Source organism: Micropterus salmoides, unplaced genomic scaffold (assembly GCF_014851395.1).
Source record: "Micropterus salmoides isolate LMB-PRFRI ecotype aquatic unplaced genomic scaffold, ASM1485139v1 Ms_hic_scaffold_2863, whole genome shotgun sequence".
Lineage (NCBI taxonomy): Eukaryota > Metazoa > Chordata > Actinopteri > Centrarchiformes > Centrarchidae > Micropterus > Micropterus salmoides.
In genome coordinates this window covers 125-22,974 of record NW_024042110.1, presented here as the reverse complement: position 1 = coordinate 22,974, position 22,850 = coordinate 125, and the positions used below count along the sequence as shown (strand labels likewise).

The following is a 22,850-nucleotide window of genomic DNA, read 5'->3' as shown; positions in this document are numbered from 1 at the left end:
TAGCTCATAGCTCATTTAGTAAGTAAAAGAAATGCTAATTACGAAACTCTAAAGGTAGGAAAGTTAAGTGTATTAAAGAAGCAAGATAGCTAACTAGTGACATTAATTTACAGTGTCTCCACCAGCGTGTGGTGGACTGGAGCTGCTGCTGATTGGCCAGACAAGACCTTCAACTAACATCAAGATTAGGAAATGGTACAGTCCATTTTAGGGGTGTGTCAGAAATCATACCTCAAGATTCTTGAAAATAAGGCGTGAGTATGGAAATATTCTATAATATTACAGGAAAGAAAGACCCCCTGAAGTGTTGTTTTTGCCTCTTCTGGGGGGTCCCAGCCTTAATTAGGGGGTCAACCTCCCCCAATCCTCCCCGTAATTTGAACCTGCTCCTGAATTAGTAGCCTATGGTAGGGTTAGCTTTTTTTGTGGACAACACAAGTTAACTATATTAATATCTGTGTTCATCTTTATTAATGTTTTTGTAAGAGTTTATTTTCATTTGTCCAGGTATTATTTCTACTATTATGTTGACTTTGCTGGCTGTATGAATTCTCTTATTTGAACTGAAGGTAATGCAGTCACTATGACCGTTTCCCAACCCTCTGCGGACTAAAGTACCCCTTGTCTTGCATGATTTAATCCCTCCCTGCTCCAACACAGATGATTTAAGCAGCTTCAGTAGTTAATAAAGTTAATCATTTGAATCCGCTGTGTTGGAGGAGGGAAAGATCTAAAACACAAACAGCTATAAAACAGTTAATTTTGCCTACGTTACCCACAGGAAAGTAGTCATTAAATTTCAGGAACTAACGCTGGCCACCGTTGGCGTGTACTTATTTGTTTGTTGTACAAATAGGCCTATTGATAGCAGCATTTTGACTGCGAACATAGCCAAGACCCCCAGACTTTTTTCCCCAGTGTTTTGGATAATGCAAATCAGTCTCGGCTGCCAACTCCCTTTCTATCTGTGCAATGTGTGTGTACAAAGTTGATGAAGTAAAGGACTATAACAGTACTATTTACTTACAGTAAACGAGTGTGTGTCTTTTAATGGCAATGGTTAAATTTACACAGTGCAGTGGATGATCACTCTAGCACGATTGACAGGTCGCCATGGTAGCAACTTACCATGGCGACCTGTCAATCGTGCTAGAGAGCAGGGGATGCTATAGCCCCGCAATAAAAAACGAAACAGCCCCTTGAAACTTGGGTCAGACCATCCACCATGGTGAACACCATGTCTCTGATGATGACACGGAGCAACTTTTAGAGCAACGGTGCTGGGCGATGTTGCCATCAATGGTAATGAGTAAAGATTACTACCTTAATTCCCTTCTTTCACACGCTTTTTTATGCTGTTTGTATTTTTTAAGGTCCATTTTTAGTCTAATACCCCGCTGGATTTAAATGAGACCCATTATCACCACCCCCGATGATTAACTATATTATAGTTCTATAAACTGAACATGGGCGAACTTCTTCCGTAATAACGTCTCCCCGACAGAAACATCAAGACTACCACAACAGGTTTTACGCCTAATTCTGATAAACTTTACCAGTCCAGGTTTTTTCGAATTGCAAGAAATTATTCAAAACACCGTACACCGTTTTTTGGTCCATTACAGCGTCCAGCGGTCACCACAAGGGTTCCCTCACCGTTTTTCGAGACAGACTTTCCCTACTGGTAATGTTACCTGTAGTTTGGACCCGAGATCTGCGGAGCGTCCAATCCTGCATACTATGCCAAATGTGAAATTCTTCCAGTGAAGAAATTGCAGAGTCAAAGCAGGTGTGGTCACTCTTACATCAGTGCAAAATTCATGGAAAAGCCCAAGATGCTATTGCTGCCCTCTCTTTAGAAGACAGTTTGAGTTATGATGCTCTAAAGAGTGCAAATCTGTGTGCTTACGAGTTTGTCCCCAAAGCTTATACGCAGAAATTTAGAGATCACAGGAAATCTCAGAGTCAAACTTATGTCGAGTTTGATAGAGAAAAGGGAGTTATTTTTGATAAATGTAGCTCAACTTGTAAAGTTAACAACTGTAATTCATTGAGTGAGTTAATTTTGTTAGAAGACTTTAAGAAATGTTTGCTTGAGCACATCGCAGTGTATCTGAATGAGCAGAAAGTAAGCGTCTTGTCTGCGGTGGCAGTCTTAGCAGATGAGCATGTGTTAACGCACAAGGCTACCTTCTCACACTGTGTCCCTGTTTCTGCCCCTTCATCTCCTAGTCCACCCAGATCGCAGAGCGGAAGTGCTTCTACTGTCACCAGACAGTTCAAATAATTGCTAGTCCTTAAATGTTACTGGACTTTTTCCTATTGCTGTCTGTTCCATGTTGCCAATCCAAGGTATCGTTCTCTTGATGGGGAATGACATTGCCGGAGGTAAAGTCACCCCTTAACTGGTGTTAGATTCGCCGGTGGGTTATAAATCATCTCTAGTAGCTCAGCTACCGTCCACTGTTTCCCACCTGTGCCATTATGTGCGTGTAACAGTCCCCGGACGTGAGGTCTGTTTGCAGATTATGATTTTCTGTAGATAACAGGAAAATTATGAGACAGGCAACAGGCAGTGTGCTTCTCTTCCTCGCTTCTGTCGTACTTTAATACACATGTGTATTTTAACTAAATTCTTCACACCACATTTCTCCTTTATTTGCAATTTCAAGGTCACATCATGACAAACCAATATAACAAAATTCCAGTTTCTGTTAGAATGGTAATATTCCACTCTTCACTAGTCTTCATATAGAAATAAAATAAATTGTTCTCCAAATGCTTTGGGTCTGCTGCTCACAGCTATAATAACTGAGTAGTTGCATAAAGGCTTCCAGCTAACCTGGCTGCTAGGAAATAATACATGTTTAGCATAAAGCTAACAAATACAATGGCCTTAACCCATAGGTGAACGACATGAGTAGCAAGTTAGCATTTTACTAATAGATTTAATGAAACAGTAAATATGCATTATAAACACCAAACATTATCTCCGAACACATTCTTCACAAAGCTGCTTTTTGCAAGTGCCTAATCAACTGAATACAATCACGGAGCATTTACATTAGCACTCGAGAAAATCAAGTTCAATACACACGTTATACACAAGGTGAGCCAAGCTGGCTCAACATGCCAAGTAGCGTTAGCATCCCCGACTGCGTTATATTCAAGACATTTCAAAACAACAAAGGAGAGGCTCAGATAAACAGAGCACAACAAGGCAATAAATATACATTACACTTAAATATTTTATGTCTAGGATTTTTTGACACTTACTAACCTGTAGATAACAGGAAAATTATGAGACAGGCAACAGGCAATCTTCTCTTCCTCGCTTCTGTCGTACTGAAGACGAGCGCCTCCCAAGCTGTCTCGCTAGGGAGGTGAATTAACTAAATTAGGTTCTGCTACAACAATAAACACCTGGAAATTACAGACTTTTCAAAATAAAATCACATAATGTGACCATACATTCCTGTGTGTCACACGCGCTCATGCACGTAAGAGTGAAAATGATTTCTTTAATTTCCTGTTAGCTGACTGTGTGTTTATGTCAGCTGTTTCACTTGAAGCTGAGGTGGAGAAGTCTGCTACCTCTCAGGATGTGGTTGCTGTGCTAGGATGCCTTCCCAGCCCAGGCTTAACATCATCCAGCGATGGGGCACTCCCAGTCACCCGACAGCGCCTGATCGCTGCGCAGAAGGCTAACTGATACCAACCAGACACCTGTACATTCATTTTATGTTTAGACACACTAGGTTTAGAGGGTGCTGCTCATTTTATATTTTGATTATTGATGACGGGTCAGAGACAGTTTTGTTTAAGCTGATTTTGAAGTATAGTGGCTATCTCTCAATTTGGAGTGACCTCTTTAAGTTATGTTTTTGATTTAAGCAGCACCCACCAGCCCTTTTTCCATTCTTTTTGTGAACCCTGCAAATAAATAACTTGCAATTTTACCAAAAACATTCTGGTTCATGTTGCTTCCCTTTTTCCCATGAGCCGGTTTTTATGCGGATGTCCGGAGAGTCAACAAGATACTCTCCCGACCTGCAGCCTTTCTTTCATTAAATACTCACAAATACACACAACAGCAAATGATAATTGCAAAACACACAGTACTCATCTGAGGCCTGTTTCAGAAAGCGGTGGCCTGTACTACGAAGCGGAGTAACTTCGTGACGTCGGGTGTAACTTCCCGTACTACAAAAGGTGGATAGGTGTAAACCGAGGTCTGTTGCCATGGCAATTTACACTGCATCTCTAAACTGCTCCGAGCAAGTTTTGTTCATGGTTAACTCAGGTTACCCTGCATGGGACTACACACCACATCTGTACTCAGTGTTAATGATGAGAACTAGGATATTGATACACACCACTTCATAAAACATGTTAAGATTTCATCCTGATTTGCTCCACTACGGTTGCAATGAAGTTCTGAACACAACAGCATTATGTTCAGACAGCGAGCCCTGCAGCCTCTGTGATTTTAGAGAGGAATCTTAATTAATTAACGGGACAGTTTCTTAGATGTAGCCCACCTGTTTTCTATGATTGAATTCCAAAAATGGGGAGCCAGGGTGAGGGGTAGGATAATAACAGAAAAAGATTTTGATTTAGCCGTTAGATTAATCTTGGAAATTAACCTCACCTGCTGACTCCTGTCAGTCAGGAAGTTTGTGATCCACTGACAGGTGGAGGCTGGCAAAGTGAGCTGGGTGAGTTTGGTGCTGAGGATGTCAGGGATGATGGTGTTGAACGCTGAGCTGAAGTCCACAAACAGGATCCTAGCATATGTCCCTGGAGAGTTGAGGTGTTGCAGGATGTAATGCAGACCTAAGATGACTGCATCATCATCACGAATCAGGACAAGGAGAAAGAAAAACATGTTTACTTTAGTGTAGCCACATCCTCTCAATGTCTGTTGATATTTTTTTTGCCGTACTGTCATTCAATAGACCCAGAGAACAGATAGTGGATATTGTACACTGTTAGTGTAAGCTTGCTGAAGTAAAGGAAAATACACCAGAAATAGAAAGTCTGCAGTGAGATAGGGTGGTTTTAGAATTTACTATACAGCACAGATGAAATCAAAAGTCTCAGTTTTAGTGAGACAACTCATCTTGTCCTTTGCTGTCCATGGCTGCAGTCGTGTTACCCATCAGTATCATTAATAGTATAGGCCCAGTTCTCATAGCAGACCAGCTCGTCATTGACCCAGAACCACAAATGAAAAATGAAAAGTAAAACAAAAGACTAAGATCAAATACCGATTGCCTGACTGTTAAATATAGTACTTTTTAACAACATCAATAAAGTTTTTGCTTGAAAATAAGTTATATATCCACATTAAAAAACAATGGTTAGACAGGATGACATGCTAAAGACACATGATATCATTACTAGCCAGATATTCTCACTATCGTACCAGAAATCTGTATAATTTTCAGTAAAAGGGACATTTTCCCATCCCATTTGAGGATCGATGCACACAGTTCTCAACACCTCTGCAATCATTTGGCTGTTTATCACCCCATCTTGTCTCACTATCATTGAACTCCACCCCTGGCAGAGACCAGTGCAGCCCAATCCAGGCTTCTCCTTGCTGCACTGTAGCGTCAAGGAGTCTCCTCAAGTCTGCCATGTTAGTCACTGTAGTTCTCTCTGCAATACTTCTGTGCTTAATCCCAGGTCTTATTCTCTTCAATAAAGTGATACTCATAGAGTTAAAACCAGAGAACATTTGGCAGTTTTGGAGCTGATAGCATGACAGGCATCTGTTAGTAAATCAAAATCATGAGGTCACACCCACATCTTACACCATCCTAAAAATCAGGGGTATTCAATTAAAATTCAAAAAGGTACAGTCAGAGAAAATTTCCTGAAGCAAAGGTCCAGAACATTATAACCACTAACTTGTGTTATCATTCAGTGACCTAATGTATCAACATACACTCACCTAAAGGATTATTAGGAACACCATACTAATACTGTGTTTGACCCCCTTTCGCCTTCAGAACTGCCTTAATTCTACGTGGCATTGATTCAACAAGGTGCTGAAAGCATTCTTTAGAAATGTTGGCCCATATTGATAGGATAGCATCTTGCAGTTGATGGAGATTTGTGGGATGCACATCCAGGGCACGAAGCTCCCGTTCCACCACATCCCAAAGATGCTCTATTGGGTTGAGATCTGGTGACTGTGGGGGCCATTTTAGTACAGTGAACTCATTGTCATGTTCAAGAAACCAATTTGAAATGATTCGAGCTTTGTGACATGGTGCATTATCCTGCTGGAAGTAGCCATCAGAGGATGGGTACATGGTGGCCATAAAGGGATGGACATGGTCAGAAACAATGCTCAGGTAGGCCGTGGCATTTAAACAATGCCCAATTGGCACTAAGGGGCCCAAAGTGTGCCAAGAAAACATCCCCCACACCATTACACCACCACCACCAGCCTGCACAGTGGTAACAAGGCATGATGGATCCATGTTCTCATTCTGTTTACGCCAAATTCTGACTCAACCATCTGAATGTCTCAACAGAAATCGAGACTCATCAGACCAGGCAACATTTTTCCAGTCTTTTTTGACTGGATTGAAAATTGTCGCCTCTTTTTCCTATTTGTAGTGGAGATGAGTGGTACCCGGCGGGGTCTTCTGCTGTTGTAGCCCATCCGCCTCAAGGTTGTGCGTGTTGTGGCTTCACAAATGCTTTGCTGCATACCTCATTTGTAACGAGTGGTTATTTCAGTCAAAGTTGCTCTTCTATCAGCTTGAATCAGTCGGCCCATTCTCCTCTGACCTCTAGCATCAACAAGGCATTTTCGCCCACAGGACTGCCGCATACTGGATGTTTTTCCCTTTTCACACCATTCTTTGTAAACCCTAGAAATGGTTGTGCGTGAAAATCCCAGTAACTGAGCAGATTGTGAAATACTCAGACGGCCCGTCTGGCACCAACAACCATGCCACGCTCAAAATTGCTTAAATCACCTTTCTTTCCCACTCTGACATTCAGTTTGGAGTTCAGGAGGTTGTTTTGACCAGGACCACACCCCTAAATGCATTGAAGCAACTGCCATGTGATTGTTTGATAAGATAATTGCATTAATGAGAAATTGAACAGGTGTTCCTAATAATCCTTTAGGTGAGTGTATGTTTTCAGTCAACAACTGACTGTCAAATCAAATATTTCAACAAAACTTATTTTTCACATCCAACTGAAGGAATAATAAATATCTACTCTAATAAAAAAATTGAACTGAAAGCTGTATTTAAAGAAATACATAAGAGCAGCTTCACATGAGACAATTAGAACATATGCAATTGGTCTGTGAGTTTCCTGTGCCTCTAAACCAGAGGAGTAAATGCTAGAAAAGCTGCACAGGTTAAAATAGAAACGGTCCTTTAGGAGGTAGTAATTCTCAGTAATAAATAGGCCGAGGATCCAGACAGGACGGCGGTGCGCCAATTATTGACCTCTGCTCTAAATTTAAGTCCACTTCTTTCATACGTTATTGATAAGATGAGAAAGTTGTCAAACTGTAAAGGGCAGAAGTAATATTGCAGCAGTTATACTGCAACCTGTTGCAGTGTTGCTGCTGTAGAGCTGGTAAATGATCCACTTACCCATCAGAATGAGCAGAAACAGACTCCACTGCATCTTTTCTCTGTTAGAGGAAACTGATCTTTTTGTGTGCAGAGAACCAAACACAATGATTTAACAGCTTGTCTCTGTTGAATGAAATGCTCTTAAACACGTACTGTATGTGAACGTTTAAAAAAATAATAACTGCACCGCTCCTTCAAGTATACAAAGTTTAGTCCAACAAGGAAGAGGATGTAGGATGGTAGGAAACATGCAAACCGTAGTCAAACAGTGAATACTTGTTAACACATAAAATATACAAACTAGGGATTAAAAATATTGCAAGAACCTGGAATACATGTTTCTTGTAATGTCTATCATAAAGTGTCAGTGTTACAGTTAATTCAAAACATCTCTGACAGTGAGTCATCAAAAACTCAACATTGTACATATCTGTCACGATCCTGTCCTGAGTGCTGTGTTTTTGGGTTTTGATTCTGAGGGTTTGGTTTTGTATCTGCATGTTTGTCCTGTCATCTGTTCTGTTTAGTTTCTTCATTTATCAGTTAGGTATCTGTTATATAGTCTGTGGTCTTGTATCCAGTCTTTGTGATCTGTGTTGTTCTGTTTTCTTTTCTCCCTTAGCCACCCTGTCTTATCAGTTAGAATCCCTTTTTCTGTGCTGTTAGTTTAGACTTAGTTTTTGTTTGCTTACTACCTTCAGTGTGCATCTTCTACCCGATGTTACTGTTTGTCTGGTTATTATCTGTCAGCTGGTGTTTAGTGGTGTTTTGGTATTTTCTTGATTTCAGTTCTGTTCCAGTCTCATGTATTAGCTTCTGTACCATCATGCTTGAGTTCTGTCTGCTTGTCTATTTATGTTCTCTGCCAGTTTTATTAATTAATCTTATTTTGTTCATTCTGCTCTAGTCTCTGTGTAGCCTTTATTATTATTATTCGTCCACATCTTAGTTACGTAGTATCTGTCTTGTCTCATATCTTAGTTCTTAGTCCTGTACCTTTAGTTCATGTTTTAAGTGTTTACTCCTGGTTTGTGGTGTTTTGCCCGTGTCTGCTCTGAGTTCTGTTTAACCTTAGCTTCTGTCTGTGTTCCTTGTTGGTGTTAGTTTATTTGTGATCTGTCTGCTTGTATTACTTTATTTATATTACTCTGGTGTTTAGTGTTGAGTAACTTGTGTTTTGTCTTTTCCCCCCTCAGTAATCTGTCTGCCTCCCTGTCACCTGTGTTGTTCACACCCTGCTCGTTAGTCCCTGTGTGTATATGTACAGGTGCTGGTCATATAATTAGAATATCATCAAAAAGTTGATTTATTTCAGTAATTCCATTCAAAAAGTGAAACTTGTACAATGTATACATTCATTCCACACAGACTGATATATTTCAAGTGTTCATTCCTTTTAATTTTGATGATTATATCTGACAACTAATGAAAACCCCAAAATCAGTATCTCAGAAAATTTGAATATTGTGAAAAGGTTCAATATTGAAGACACCTGGTGCCACACTCTAACCAGCTAATTAACTCAAAACACCTGCAAAGGCCTTTAAATGGTCTCTCAGTCTAGTTCTGGAAGCTACACAATCATGGGGAAGAGCTCTGTGTCCAAGCACATTAATAGAGAGGAGAAGGGAAGGAAAAGATGTGGTAGAAAAAAGTGTACAAGCAATAGGGATAACTGCACCCTGGAGAGGATTGTGAAACAAAACCCATTCAAAAATGTGGGGGAGATTCACAAAGAGTGGACTGCAGCTGGAGTCAGTGCTTCAAGAACCACCACGCACAGACGTATGCAAGACACGGGTTTCCGCATTCCTTGCGTCAAGCCACTCTTGAACAAGACACAGCGTCAGAAGCGTCTCGCCTGGGCTAAAGACAAAAAGGACTGGACTGCTGCTGAGTGGTCCAAAGTTATGATCTCTGATGAAAGTAAACTTTGCATTTCCTTTGGAAATCATGGTCCCAGAGTCTGGAGGAAGAGAGGAGAGGCACAGAATCCACGTTGCTTTAAGTCCAGTGTAAAGTTTCCACAGTCAGTGATGGTTTGGGGTCCCATGTCATCTGCTGGTGTTGGTCCACTGTGTTTTCTGAGGTCCAAGGTCAACACAGCTGTCTACCAGGAAGTTTTAGAGCACTTCATGCTTCCTGCTGCTGACCAACTTTATGGAGATGCAGATTTCATTTTCCAACAGGACTTGGCAGCTGCACACAGTGCCAAAGCTACCAGTACCTGGTTTAAGGACCATGGTATCCCTGTTCTTGTGAAGAGGAAGATGCGATACGCCAGACCCAACAATGCAGAAGAGCTGAAGGCCACTATCAGAGCAACCTGGGCTCTAACACCTGAGCAGTGCCACAGACTGATCGACTCCATGCCACGCCGCATTGCTGCAGTAATTCAGGCAAAAGGAGCCCCAACTAAGTATTGAGTGCTGTACAGACTCATACGTTTCAGTTGGCCAACATTTCTAAAAATCCTTTTTATGTATTAAGTAAATAATTTTCGGAGATGCTGAATTTGGGATTTTCATTAGTTGTCAGTTTTAATCATAACAATTAAATGAAATAAACATTTGAAATACATCAGTGTAATGAATGAATATAATATCCAAATTTCACTTTTTGAATGGAATTATTGAAATAAATCAACTTTTTGATGATATTCTAATTATATGACCAGCACCTGTATGCCTGGTGTTTCTGTTTAGTTTTGTCTGCTGTTGTTGTGGTTTGTAGCCACCTTGCCCTGTCGCCTGTGTGTTTTTTTTGGATATCTGCCTGTACTTTGGATTTGTGTTTACCCCATGCCCTTGTGGATTCTCCATTGGACTCAGCCACTGCCTGTAAGTGTGGTTTGGTTTAATAAAACTTTTTTGAACTGAACCTGCCAGCCTTGTGCCCTGCATTTGGGTCCTCCACCTGCCTCACCACTTAAACCCTGACAACATCCTAAAATACTAAGTGTCAAATGAAACGGCTAAATTCATATTAATTTGACAAAAGTACTGAAGGACAAATAGCATTTAGAAGATGTTGGATACATTTCTACATTGGATATACTCAACTGTCTGCCTTTTCACACACAACAGAGTTTCAACTTACATTTGATGATTTCTTCTCTCCGCTTCACTCTCTCAATGTGCTGAGGCAGATTTAAAATATTGCATGCTCTGCAATCACATGAAACTAACTTAAAGTTATTTGAATAATAAAATGCAGAAGTTTCCAAACTTTCACTGATAAGAAGAGTCAGTTTATGAAAGGTCTTTTACGTAACAGGATGAAAACAAACAGAAATAGAAACACTGAACTGGTGACTGTCCAACACACTCCAAAAAATTGTGTCTAAATGTGTTTAAATGAAATACATTTAAACACTTACTGCATGTCCAGTTAAAATTTAAAACAAAAAGTTTATGTTGTAGTTTTATAGGCAATGTTGCAGAAACCAGCAAGAGATGACTAGATGTTGAAAGTATCCAACTGAAAATCTCCCACCCTTTTTGCAGCCCATGAAAATAAATAACACAAGAGCACTAAAATACTGAGAATGATATTTGGTGCCGTTGGAGACATTAGCTTCAGCTGTTTACGCTATAAAGCTCACAAAATAAATTGCATGTCTTTTGTTGAAATAAAAAGTATATTTATAAAAAATTTGTTACCCAAAAACCTGGATCTGAGAGGGAAAGCATAGGGCAATAAAAAACCCACTAGAAACAAGCCTTCGTGCAGTCTTGGACTCAGACCTGAATCAGCCACAAAATCAGCCTTTCACCTGAAGAATATATCAAGGATTAAAGGATTTATGTCTCAGCAGATGGACAAACACTTATTTATCTTTATTTATCTCAACTCGACTACTGTAACAGTGTCTTCACAGGACTCCCTAAATACTCAACCAGACAGCTGCAGCTGATTCAGAACGCTGCTGCTCCACAGACCAAAAAAGTGGATCACATCACTCCAGTTCAGAGGTCTTTACACTGGTTTCCTGTCTTTCAAATAAATCATTTAAAAAGATTACTTTTGGTTTATAAAGCACAGAATGGTTTAGGGCTTATATACATTTCTGATCTTCTGCTTCCTTATGAAGCATCCAGACCTCTCAGGTCATCTGGGTCAGGTCTGCTTTCTTTCCCCAGAGTCAAAACTAAACATGGAGAAAGCAGCATTCGGTTTTCATGCACAATGTATCTGGAACAAACTCCCAGAAGTCTGCAGGTGTGTTGAAACTCAAGGCTGAACACCTTGCTGTTTGCCGCTGCCTTGTATTAAATCAAATTTGAGGCTTTCGATTAACATCTTGCATTGCACTGTAATGAGTCCTGTTTTATATTGTTTTTATTTTCTATTCAACTATTCTTTTTATTTGTACATATTTTATTTTATTTTATTATTTTATTTTTTATGTAAAGCACACTGAATTGCCTTGTTGAAATTTGCTATACAATTAAAGTTACCTTGCCATTTAATGTCAGGTGCTCTTATTATTGTGTCCACAAAAATACTGAAAATTGCATTAAATTAAGATTTAAAAGATCAATTGTTATTTTTATCTTGTTACAAATGGTGTAATTTGTTTAGCAAGTCTAGCAAATAAAAAAGACAAATTGTCAATATGATTTGATGTGATAGAAATGTGAAATATACTGAAGAGAGACAATGTTGTACTTCCACCTCTGCACACAATAAATGATATACTAAAATTACACAAAATAATCATAATTTACATCTTTTTAGTCCTCGCAGCAGCTTCACTTTTATGTGCTGATGAAGACCCTGTAAATATTGACCAGGAAGGTGCACTCTTGTAGCCACCTAATGTTATTTGAACACAAGTCTAAGCTGTCTGTCACAATTTGTTTTATCTATATGAATTTTACACAGTTTGCTAATAACAGCATGTTCATGTTCATGTACATTAATGTTGATATATAAGGTTCATGGAGTCAAATTCAGCACAATAAATAATATATCTACAGATATAGAACACAGTAAACACCTTAACCAAGTTGTTTCTTCCAAACTCTGATCTTTTCCTAACTTAACTAACTACACTTGATTGTTAACTAAACCAAAGAACCTTTTCCTGTGCCATCCAAGCCACTGTTTTATGATGTTACACTACAGTTAAGGTTTGTTTAGGTCTAGGCAAAAAAAGAGAGCACCACTCCATGGTTTAACAGTTTATTTAACCTCAGAGAAAGAAAGTATCTGTTTACATAAAATATGACATTTAAGATTTCATATAATATGACCCCACCACCAAATCTCTACCAAAACATGATAAAATGTTTAATATTAAATATATGGAGGCAAATGTAAACAATTATCTTGAAAAGATATAGATGGGAAAACAAACTACACACATTCAATAAACCCAAAAACGATACATAGTGTAAACTTATCCAAAAGTATTACATCACCAAACACAACGTGAGTGAATGAATAAAACATCTGACACCAGTGAGCAGAGTGGGTTTCAACACTTAGAACAGATGAAATTAAACGTGTTATTATCCAGGTTTTTGAACCACTGATGTTGTCCTCCTTTGTCCATGGCTCCAGACATGCCACAGTCATCAGTCTTTTCCCCTGTGCCCAGTTTGTATAGTTGACAACATCATTGCTGACCCAGAACCAGAAATCCAGAGTGCAGGTGTAGCGCAGTCCCAGCCAGACGAAATCAGTTGAGGCGTTCTTGGCTCTCTCTTGGACCCAAATCTGCTGGTGAGGGTTAGTGATGGAGACCAGGTCACTGTAGTTCTCTCTGCAGTAATATAAGGCCTCCTCCCAGGTCTTACTTTCTTTGATCAGGATCACTTTATCTGTCATGGAAGAAATTGAGACAAACACAGGATCATACCAGCAGCTTTGTTCAGTTAGTTGTTGGGAACACTGGGATCCAATATGGATCTTCAATACTGATATAAAATGTTTCAGGTTTAAGTGACTGATGTGTGTTTGGTTCCAACAAATATCTTTAAATATCTTAAGAATGTCTTGAGTAAGTGTAATTTTATTGTAAAGCAAGCCATGTCATGACACATTCACTAACATAAAATTGGATTAACAAAATAAGATAGATCATTATAGAAACCACTTCTTTTAAAATAAAAAAAGAATGAATTAATAACAAAATAAAAAGTGTAGCTTATGTAAATCCAGAATCAATGTGAAATCCTGTGTTTTCAGAATAGATACATTCATGAAATAATTCAACATACGTGCATAAATAACTTAACAGACATATTTTCCAACTAATTCCAGTCCTGCTCCTTGTTGAGACCTTTGTAAAGCTCACCTTCATAGCAGAAGAAGGGTTTTGTTTTATTGCAATCATCAGAGTCCCATTTTCCAGATCCATTTAACTCAGTCATGGCACATTTCTTGTTGCCACCTTCTTTTTTAAATAACTCCAGATCGGAGCTTCTGAAGGTGGAACTGCTCCCATCTGACCACCTCCAGGTGTCTCTGAACAGGCCGATCCAAATCCTCTTGTTTTCATTATTTTTATTGTATTCTGCTTCTTTTATCTGACTGAGTCCACTGACCAGGTCAGTGTGATGTTCTCTGCAGTACTTCTGAGCCTGTGGCCAAGTCATGCTGTTGTCAATCAGTTTGAATTTATTGGATTGATTTCTTTCTGTGGAATAAACAGGCAAACATGCAGTTAGAAATACACATTTTAACAAGTTATTTAGTCTCATAAAATCGTAGTGTCTTACTTAAAACAGGTGAAACAATAAAATTATCTAAATAAGCATGTTTCACACAGCCAAAACACAGATTCAGCTCTATTACATCCCGTGTGTGTTGACTGTCAATAGTATTTCACATAAGTCACATATTTTCTGTTTGCAGGTGAAATTTTTTATGTGAATTCCAATTCCACTGCAGTTTCAGATATTTAGGTGAAAGTGTTACTTTTACAATGAGGTTGCTCAGATAATTCTGTTTAAAATCAAAGGACAGCAGGCTTATACTGCATTAGGAAAATCTTTATGGGAACAAGTGGATTTTTATCACCACAGTTTCTAGTAATGTCACTTAAAAAGCAACAAAAGGCTAAGATTTAGCACTGATTGCCTTTCGACTGTTAAATATATCACGTTTTACCCATATTAGTAAAGTTTTTACTTAATTCCATATAAAGAGATGAGTTATTTGTGTGTCCACATCGAAAATAATTGCTAGACAGGACGACGTGCTCAATACACATAGTAGCATTATTAGCCCAGATTCTCACCATCGTAGCAGATAACTTTATAATTTTCAGTACAAAGGACATCTTGCCATTTATTCTGAGGATCGATGCACACACAGTTCTCAACACCATCATAATCATTCGGCTGTTTAGAAGGAAGATCACCCCAATCTGTCTCACTATCATTGAACTCCACTCCTGGCAGAGACCAGTGCCACATCTTGTTGCCATTTGTTTGGTTGTACAGCCCAATCCAGGCTTCTCTTTGCTGCACTGTAGCGTTAAGGAGTCTCCTCACGTCTGCCATGTTAGTCACTGTGGCCAGGTCAGTGTAGTTCTGTTTGCAATACTTCTGAGCTTCATCCCAGGTCTTATTCTCTCCAATAAAGTGATACTCATAGAGGTGACAAGTGAAGAAGGACCACTGACCTAAAACCAGAGAAAACACTGCAGTGTTGGAGCTCATGGTCACACACACATCTTACAACATCCTCTCAATTTAAGTCCAATTCCTTTATATTTCATTGATTAGAAGATTAACTTGTAAAGGGCAGTAGTAATATTGCAGCAGTAATACTGCTACCAGCTGATGCAGTACTACTATTTGTTGCTGTAGTACTGTTGTAGAGCTGGTAAATGATCCACTTACCCATCAGAATGAGCAGAAACAGACTCCACTGCATTTTTGCTCTGTTAGAGGAAACTGATATTTTAGTGTGCAGAGAACCAAACACAATGATTTAACAGCTTGTCCCTGTTGGATGAAATGCACTTAAACACGTACTGTATGTGAACGTTAAACAAACCCTGTCTTTTCCACAACTGCGCAAGGAGGAGACACAACTTTCTCAGTGCTGAACTTTCTTTGTTCCTGAATGCAGACTTCACTCGCCGGACAAACACTCTGTTTTCTTCCTTTTTCTACCGCTATTTTTTTTTTCTTTGTGCTACCAACACAATTTTGGATCCCCAAGGAAACTGTTATACACAAGGTAATGTTTCATGCTTGCAGAAGAAGATCACCTCTGTCTTCAACTGGGGGAGGGGAATGTGCTTCCAAGTCAAGCAAGGTATCGCTCATGTTCTGCAAAATATTTCTTTTAAAGTTTTCTTTCTGTATCTTAATGTGTTTCTGTTTTTCTTTTCTTTAAATAGACTTTAGGAGATCCAACTAAGAGTTTTTCCCACCTCTGTTAGATTTATTGCGCACCGCACCCACTAGATCATTGAATGGGCCATTTATTGTGTTTCTGGCTGTATTGAATGGGGGAACTGAAGGGTAGAGTAACCGTTTGGCATGGGTATTTTGTGTAGTTTCGGGACACTTAGTGTGCTGTGTGCAGTTAAATTTAGTGTTATTTCATGTTATTTGATTTAATTTGGTTTCAGTGTGTGGTTTATTTTTTAATTTGCCTACCAGTTTGACTATAATTCATTTTGGTGCTCAACTCTACACAAGTTTCCATGGTAACGCTGTCTAGTCCTGAATTGTCTGTTTTCTTTTTGTTTTGTTCTCACGTAATATAAATAAAATTTATATTTCTATACTGGTATAGTTAAGAATTTTATTGGCTACACAAAGTACCAGTCATCGGCACAATTGGTTGCAATTGGCTCGGCCTACCCGTGAAATAATAGGTGCTGGCCCTTCCTTACAGCGAGCTCCTAATGGGTCAGATTTGGTGTCACTCCAAAGGTCAGAGTTCAGCGGTTAATTTGAATACAAGCTATCATAGTTGTTTACATTCAACGATTTATTATAGTTGTAATGACATACGAGCAGGGGGGCCGCCAAGAATTTTGGGCCCTATGACAAAAACTCAGATTGGGCCCCCTCTGCGCAGCTGTTGTCACCACATCTCTAGGACTTATCCGTCCCATCAAAAGCTTTACATAACTCTAATTATAGGCTTACAAGCGTCTGGTTTCTTGTAGTTCAATATTAGTAGGCCTACTACCACAATATTTACTGCTGGTGTACATGCAAGTCTGCATACAGGATGCAGTTCCCTATTTGCTTCTCAAATAAATTGCCCTTCATGATGGGAATAATGAAGTCCGTATCTATAGATTTCATTAACGGCCATAATTCAATCTAAATGAACATATCAAACTGGATTATTTAATATAGTCTGTAACTTACATGCAGCTGAGGAAAGTTGCTGTGCTGCATCCCGTACAGACATTAGTTATTAGGGGTCCAAGCCCGAGTGGGCTGGGAACCCTATTGTTTTCTCTCGCATTTTATTATTATATATATTATATATTTTTATTCTTCTGTGCATTGTCGCCTAATTCCACTACTGCAGCCTAGACAGTAAGTGCTAGAGACGCCCATCAGACGACGGCATGCGGAAATTTTTACTCACTTCGACCACTAGGGGGTGCTACAAGCAAGGTCCAAAGTTTGGCACATTCTAATCACTGTAACTCCCGCATACAGTGGCGGATATCAAAAACCTTATATGCACACGTTCGGGGGATCGAGCTCAATCTCGTGGTATAGCCCACGCCCATTTACACCTAAACCTTTTTTGCTACATCGCGAAAACTGAAAAACCTATTTTAATTAACTCCTCCTCCGAAGCCGCAAGTCTGATCGGCACCAAACTTGTCACGGATAATCTCTGGACCAAGCTCATGAAAGTTTGTAGAGGAAATTTTGATCCGACTTAAAATGTCGCCCGGCAAAAAAAATCCCATTGACTTACATGCATTTTATATCTCCATAACCACAACTCCGATGATACCAAATTTGGGCCAATTGTTCCCCATTAAACCTTAGGTCTACATGTTTGGGGATGCTGACGATTCTTATGGTATAGGACACGCCTCTGTGCGATGACGTTTTCATTTCACTAAATCGTGAAAACTGGAAAACCTATTTTAATTAACTCCTCCAAGGCCGTAAGTCCGATCACCACGAAACTTGCCACAGACCATCTCTGGACCAAGCTGAAGAAAGATTGTAGTGGGAATTTATATCCGACAAAAAAAGGCCCAATTGTAAACTAGCATGTTTTTGCGCAAACGCTAAAAACAGCATGTCATCTAACATTACATTTGCAATTGGCCAATCTACACCAAACTCGGGGACCTTAGCTGGCACGCCCTCCCGAGGGCCTGTGTAAAATTTGGTATCAATGGGCCAAAAGGTGCCGCTATTAATCGTATAAAAAAACACTCCCATTCACATAAATTCATTTTATATCTCCATAACCACAAGTCCGATTCATACCACATTTGGGGCAATTCTTCCCCATGGGCGCCTGATGACACCTTACAAAATTGGTAAAATTCCGCTAACAGGTGGCGCTAAAATTGAAGCTGAAATCTCTCACTAAATCCCATTCATTCCAATGGCATTTTCAAACGCAGGACTTTTTGCCACAGTTTCAAATGGCCGATCAAGACCAAACTTGCTGGCTTGCGCTGGGAGGCTTGGACCCCACTTAAAACTGCTTGAATTTCTAGTTTTATTTATTTCATAATAATCATTATGTGAGAAAATAATTTGTGTTTGAATTTCTGTCATTAAGAAATATTTCATTGTCTTTCTTTGTTATGGTAAAAACTGTTGTTCATCTGCTAAAAGGGGCAGGGACAATGATTCAATATGAATATCTTGCTAAACTTTTCCTTGCATTAAATGTTGATGAAATGTAGGCTAACACTAGTCTGTAGCTAGCTAGCTTATTTCACTACGGACATTAAGCCAAAAGGTTATATATATAACTCACTTTACTGCCAAAAACAAGAAAAAACAAAAATAATCATTTTATTATTATATTTGAAATATTTTACTCAATGATGATGATTTATATAATGTATAATATAATATTAGTATGATATGATACGAGCCCCATCTGCCGTCAAATATGAAACGATACTGCAGCCTTCCCTGGGGATTTATTGATGGAATAATGTTTTTTGGACTAAATATTTTTACTTGATTGGATCGCCTTTGATGACGTAACAAGACCATTTTTGTTGGAATATAATTGATCGGTGGATTACTATGATGCATCATAAGTGAGTCACGTCAGTTTTGATTTTACTGGTTGGTCGGACAGAAGCGCTGATTGTACACACTGTGGTGATTGTATCTTGAAATGGTTTGCATTGGTGGAATCATGAGGATTTTAGCTTTCAAATGATGCATCATATGAGTATGAAGTTAACTTGTTAAGAGGTTAAATAGCATTTGGGTTACACTTGTTAACTCATGAAAGATACTTATTTGTGTAAAATACAGATTAGAAATATTGCAATACAAGAACCTGGAACAAATGTTTCTTGTAATGTCTATCATTAACGTACAGGTGAGACACAAAACAGGAAGTGTCAGTGAACCAATTAATTCAAAACATTTCTGACACAGTCATCAAAGACTCAAATTTGTAAATAACATATTCTAAAAGTTGCAATAATATCTGCACCACATAATGAAGTGTGAAAGGAGTAAAACTGCTAAATTCATATTTACTGGGCTCTATACACAAAGTGTTAAATACAAGTACTGCACTTAGAAGATATTGAATATTTTTCAATATTGGATATACTGTACTGTCCACCTTTACACACACAACATGAAATCTCAAGTGAAACAACAGTTTAAACTTACATTTGATGAATTCTTCTCTCCGCTTCACTCTGGTGTCTCCTCAATGTGCTGATGCAGACACAAAAGATTACATGCTCTGCAATAGCATGGCACCACCTTTATGTCAGCATTTGAATATCAAAATGCAGAAGTTTCCAAACTCTTTCACTGGTAAGGAGAGCACATCTGTTTATGAAAGAGGTAATTTACATAATACATGGAAAACAAACACACACAGAAACACAAACACTGGATTGGTGACTCTCTAACACACTCTAACAAATTGTGTCAGTTTAAAGAGGTGTTATTGTGCTTTTTGGCTTTTTCCTCTCCTTTATTGCATTATATACCTTTTTTTGTGCATGTAATATGGTTTGCAAAGAGAAATAGCCCAAAGTCCAGCCCACAGGGATTTCCCATCTCCCACAGAAAACTCTGCTCTGAACTGCTTGAAAACAGCTTGTTTGTTTGCATTTTGAAATTTATTTTTTGTTTTGCATTTTTTTTGTTTTCGTAGTTGGTTTTTTTTTTTATTGTCCTGCCCTGCAGCCTGGCGTAAAGATGATGAGCTGGATACCATATTGTGCCAGACAGATTTCACTTTAACAAGAGAGTATTAATATACTACTTTGTCTGTTTTATTATTTATTTAATTATGTATTGATTGTTTGGGGGGGGGGGCACAAACAGGCAGCACAGAGAAAGGACAACACCTTTAAGAGAAGGGGGATGGAAGGTGGGGACAACAGGGAAAAGCAGTGGGAAACACCAATTGCAGAAAGCAACGAAACCTGCAATAGAACAGAGAGGGGGGCTTGGGGAGGAGAAAAACAACAACAAACAAACACAAACACAAACAAACAATAAAAATAATAATAATAGTAAAAGACAACCAGCCGAACAGCAGCAATAAACAGCTGACATAGTATGACAACTAAGAGAAAAATTAAAACAAGAAACAGTCAGGCACACTAAACACACAGCCAGGAGAGCTGGAATAATAACAATTAATTTAAATAAGTAACTGAAAGAAAAGCATCAGGAATAATTCTACTATAGGGACAACCTAAATTTGTTTGTGTCTATGTGTGAAATTGTGTATGTCTGTGTGCGTGTGTGTGTGTGTGTGTGTGTGTGTGTGTGGACATATGTGTGCGCATAAGCCTGTTAAAGAATGTAGTTGTTAGTGAGAGTGGGATGCTACGACTGTGCCATACCGACCCCAGCAACAGGCAGGCAAGAACCCCAGTAGCCAATAGGGGTGGGAAAAAGAAAAAAAATTAAAAATTAAAAAATAATAATAATAAAAAAAAATAAAAATATGACCCGGATATCCCGACCCAACCAACAGACGCCCCCCCCCCCCCCAAAAAAAACATAAAAAGGACCATCCAAATGCCAATTGACAAGGCAATGCTGACGGAACTCTAGAGGCGTAACCCGCGGAAGAGCAGCCCCTGGACCAACCACGGCGCGCACCCAACATAGACCAGCGCTCGCGCCCCACCGCCGCGCAGCGAACAAACAAAATGCCCAAATGCTACGCAATCATCAACATCAGTGCACAAGTGACGAGCCCAACGTGCGCACTGTGCGAGTATGGCGACACCCAGTGCACCTGCTGCAAGTCCCAGCCCGGCAGCAAATGCGCCGCGTACGTCACCGTGCACCCGCCAATAAAAGTCCGCCTTCCCCCAGCCACCGGAAAAACTAAGGCCGCCCGCGCCAGCCGACATCCCACGTGCACAGCACATCCCCAAGGCGCAGCGCAACACCAGCCAAACCAGCAACGAGGCAGAATCAACCAGCTCAGCTGCATGCCATCACCAACCCACCCACCCGTCAAGGGCCAAGAACTCCAGGCACAGAATAAACCAGAGCACAGCCCTGCCCTGCACACACACTGCAAATCCCGAAAACTAACTTTATACTTTAGTATTCAGAGGGGTCCAACAACTGGCCGACAGAGAAATGGGGAAGCATGGATCTGAGGCCAACAAAGAAAACCAGTGACGCAAACTAGGTCTCTCCAAGCCAACGAGGAAATGCCTCCCCGGATTCCAATGCACAAACTAAACGCCCAGCAGCCATCCAGAGACCCTGCCCAGGGAAAAGCACAATGCATCAAGACGCATCGACAATCGCCCTACAATCCCACCGCAGCCCAGAGACCCCCACCCCTGGTAGCCAGGGCACCCCATGACCCCCCAACCTTCATCAGCCACATTAAGATGATTAAAAAAAATCAGCCAACTTTCATTTGAAGAAGATATCAGGGATTAAAGGATTTATGTCTCAGCAGATGGATAAACACTTATCTTCAGTCAACTTGACTACTGTAACGGTCAAACAAACTCCCAGAAAACTGCAGGTCTGCTGAAACTCAAGGCCGAACACTGTTCTTTTCGCCGCTGTTTTGTAGTAAACATTTGAGGCTTTTGATTAATTGTGATATTTAATCTTGTTACACATTGTGTGTATTTTGTTTGGTAAGATGTAAAAAAAGACCCATTGTCAATATGATTTGATTATGTTGATTGTATTTTCTGAAGCCCAGTCACATCGTTTATAATTGCAGGTAACACTGTGTATGTGCAGAGAACAAAGCCATTTTTATTTTTTGTTTTCTTTTAGAAGGGGGTAGGCAGATGAAGAGATTGTATCATTTTGTTAAAAACTTTTCTGGGGGAAAAGTTCTGTCCATGCTTACCAATCTTGCTCTTCTCTGGTCTTCCCTCTCAGACAGTATATTTAATTTATAAAAGTCTAGACAAAACTAGAAGAAGAGTTGTGTACAAACTGGCTAACCAAACCAAACAAACTGGTTAATTTATGGTTAAAATGCAGAACCACTTTACATCAATAATAATCTAAGTAAAGTACCATTTTTATCAAAAGTCCACCACTGAGGAAATGTTATTAAGCAGCCAATAAGTGTCGATGCACTTTATTTATTGGTAATTTTTAAGTTCATAATTAATTAAAAGTAATTATATTCTAGGATTATATTCCCAGTATTCATCAGTTAAGTGTAATCAAAATATGTAAACAAATATAATTTCAAGTAAATCAGTAAGTAAATAAATTAATATAGACTGATCTGCCATAACATTATGACCACATGTCAAATATTGTGTAGGTCCTCCTATTGCTGCCAAAACAGCCCTGACCTATCGAGGCACGGACTCCACTAGATCTCTGAAGGTGTGCTGGGGCACCAAGACATTAGCAGCAGATCCTTTAAGTCCTGTAATTTGCGCGCGGGGGGGCTCCATGATGGGTCGGACTTGTTTGTCCAGCACATTGCACAGATGTTCGATTGGCTTGAGATTTGGGGAATTTGGAGACCAAGTTAACACCTTGAACTCGTCGTGCCTCTCAAAACCATTACTGAACCATATTTGCTCTATAGTGCATTATCCTG

General features: G+C 39.5%; 1 protein-coding gene across 2 annotated transcripts; it reads right to left on the bottom strand.

Moving 5' to 3' along the window:
- Positions 1 to 12,787: 12,787 nt before the first annotated feature.
- Positions 12,788 to 19,558, bottom strand: LOC119882050 (C-type mannose receptor 2-like). Of its 2 annotated transcripts, XM_038692064.1 has the most exons (5): positions 19,448 to 19,558; positions 15,473 to 15,513; positions 14,866 to 15,252; positions 13,921 to 14,262; positions 12,788 to 13,444 (listed from the first exon to the last, which is right to left on the bottom strand). In XM_038692064.1, the coding sequence occupies exons 2-5, from the start codon at positions 15,504 to 15,506 to the stop codon at positions 12,978 to 12,980; spliced, it is 1,230 nt and encodes a 409-aa protein (XP_038547992.1). In that variant the 5' UTR covers positions 15,507 to 15,513; positions 19,448 to 19,558; the 3' UTR covers positions 12,788 to 12,977. The 2 variants fall into 2 exon arrangements, with proteins under 2 accessions (XP_038547992.1, XP_038547993.1); XM_038692065.1 differs by lacking the exon at positions 15,473 to 15,513 and having other exon boundaries at positions 19,448 to 19,549.
- Between the last annotated feature and the right edge of the window lie 3,292 nt (positions 19,559 to 22,850).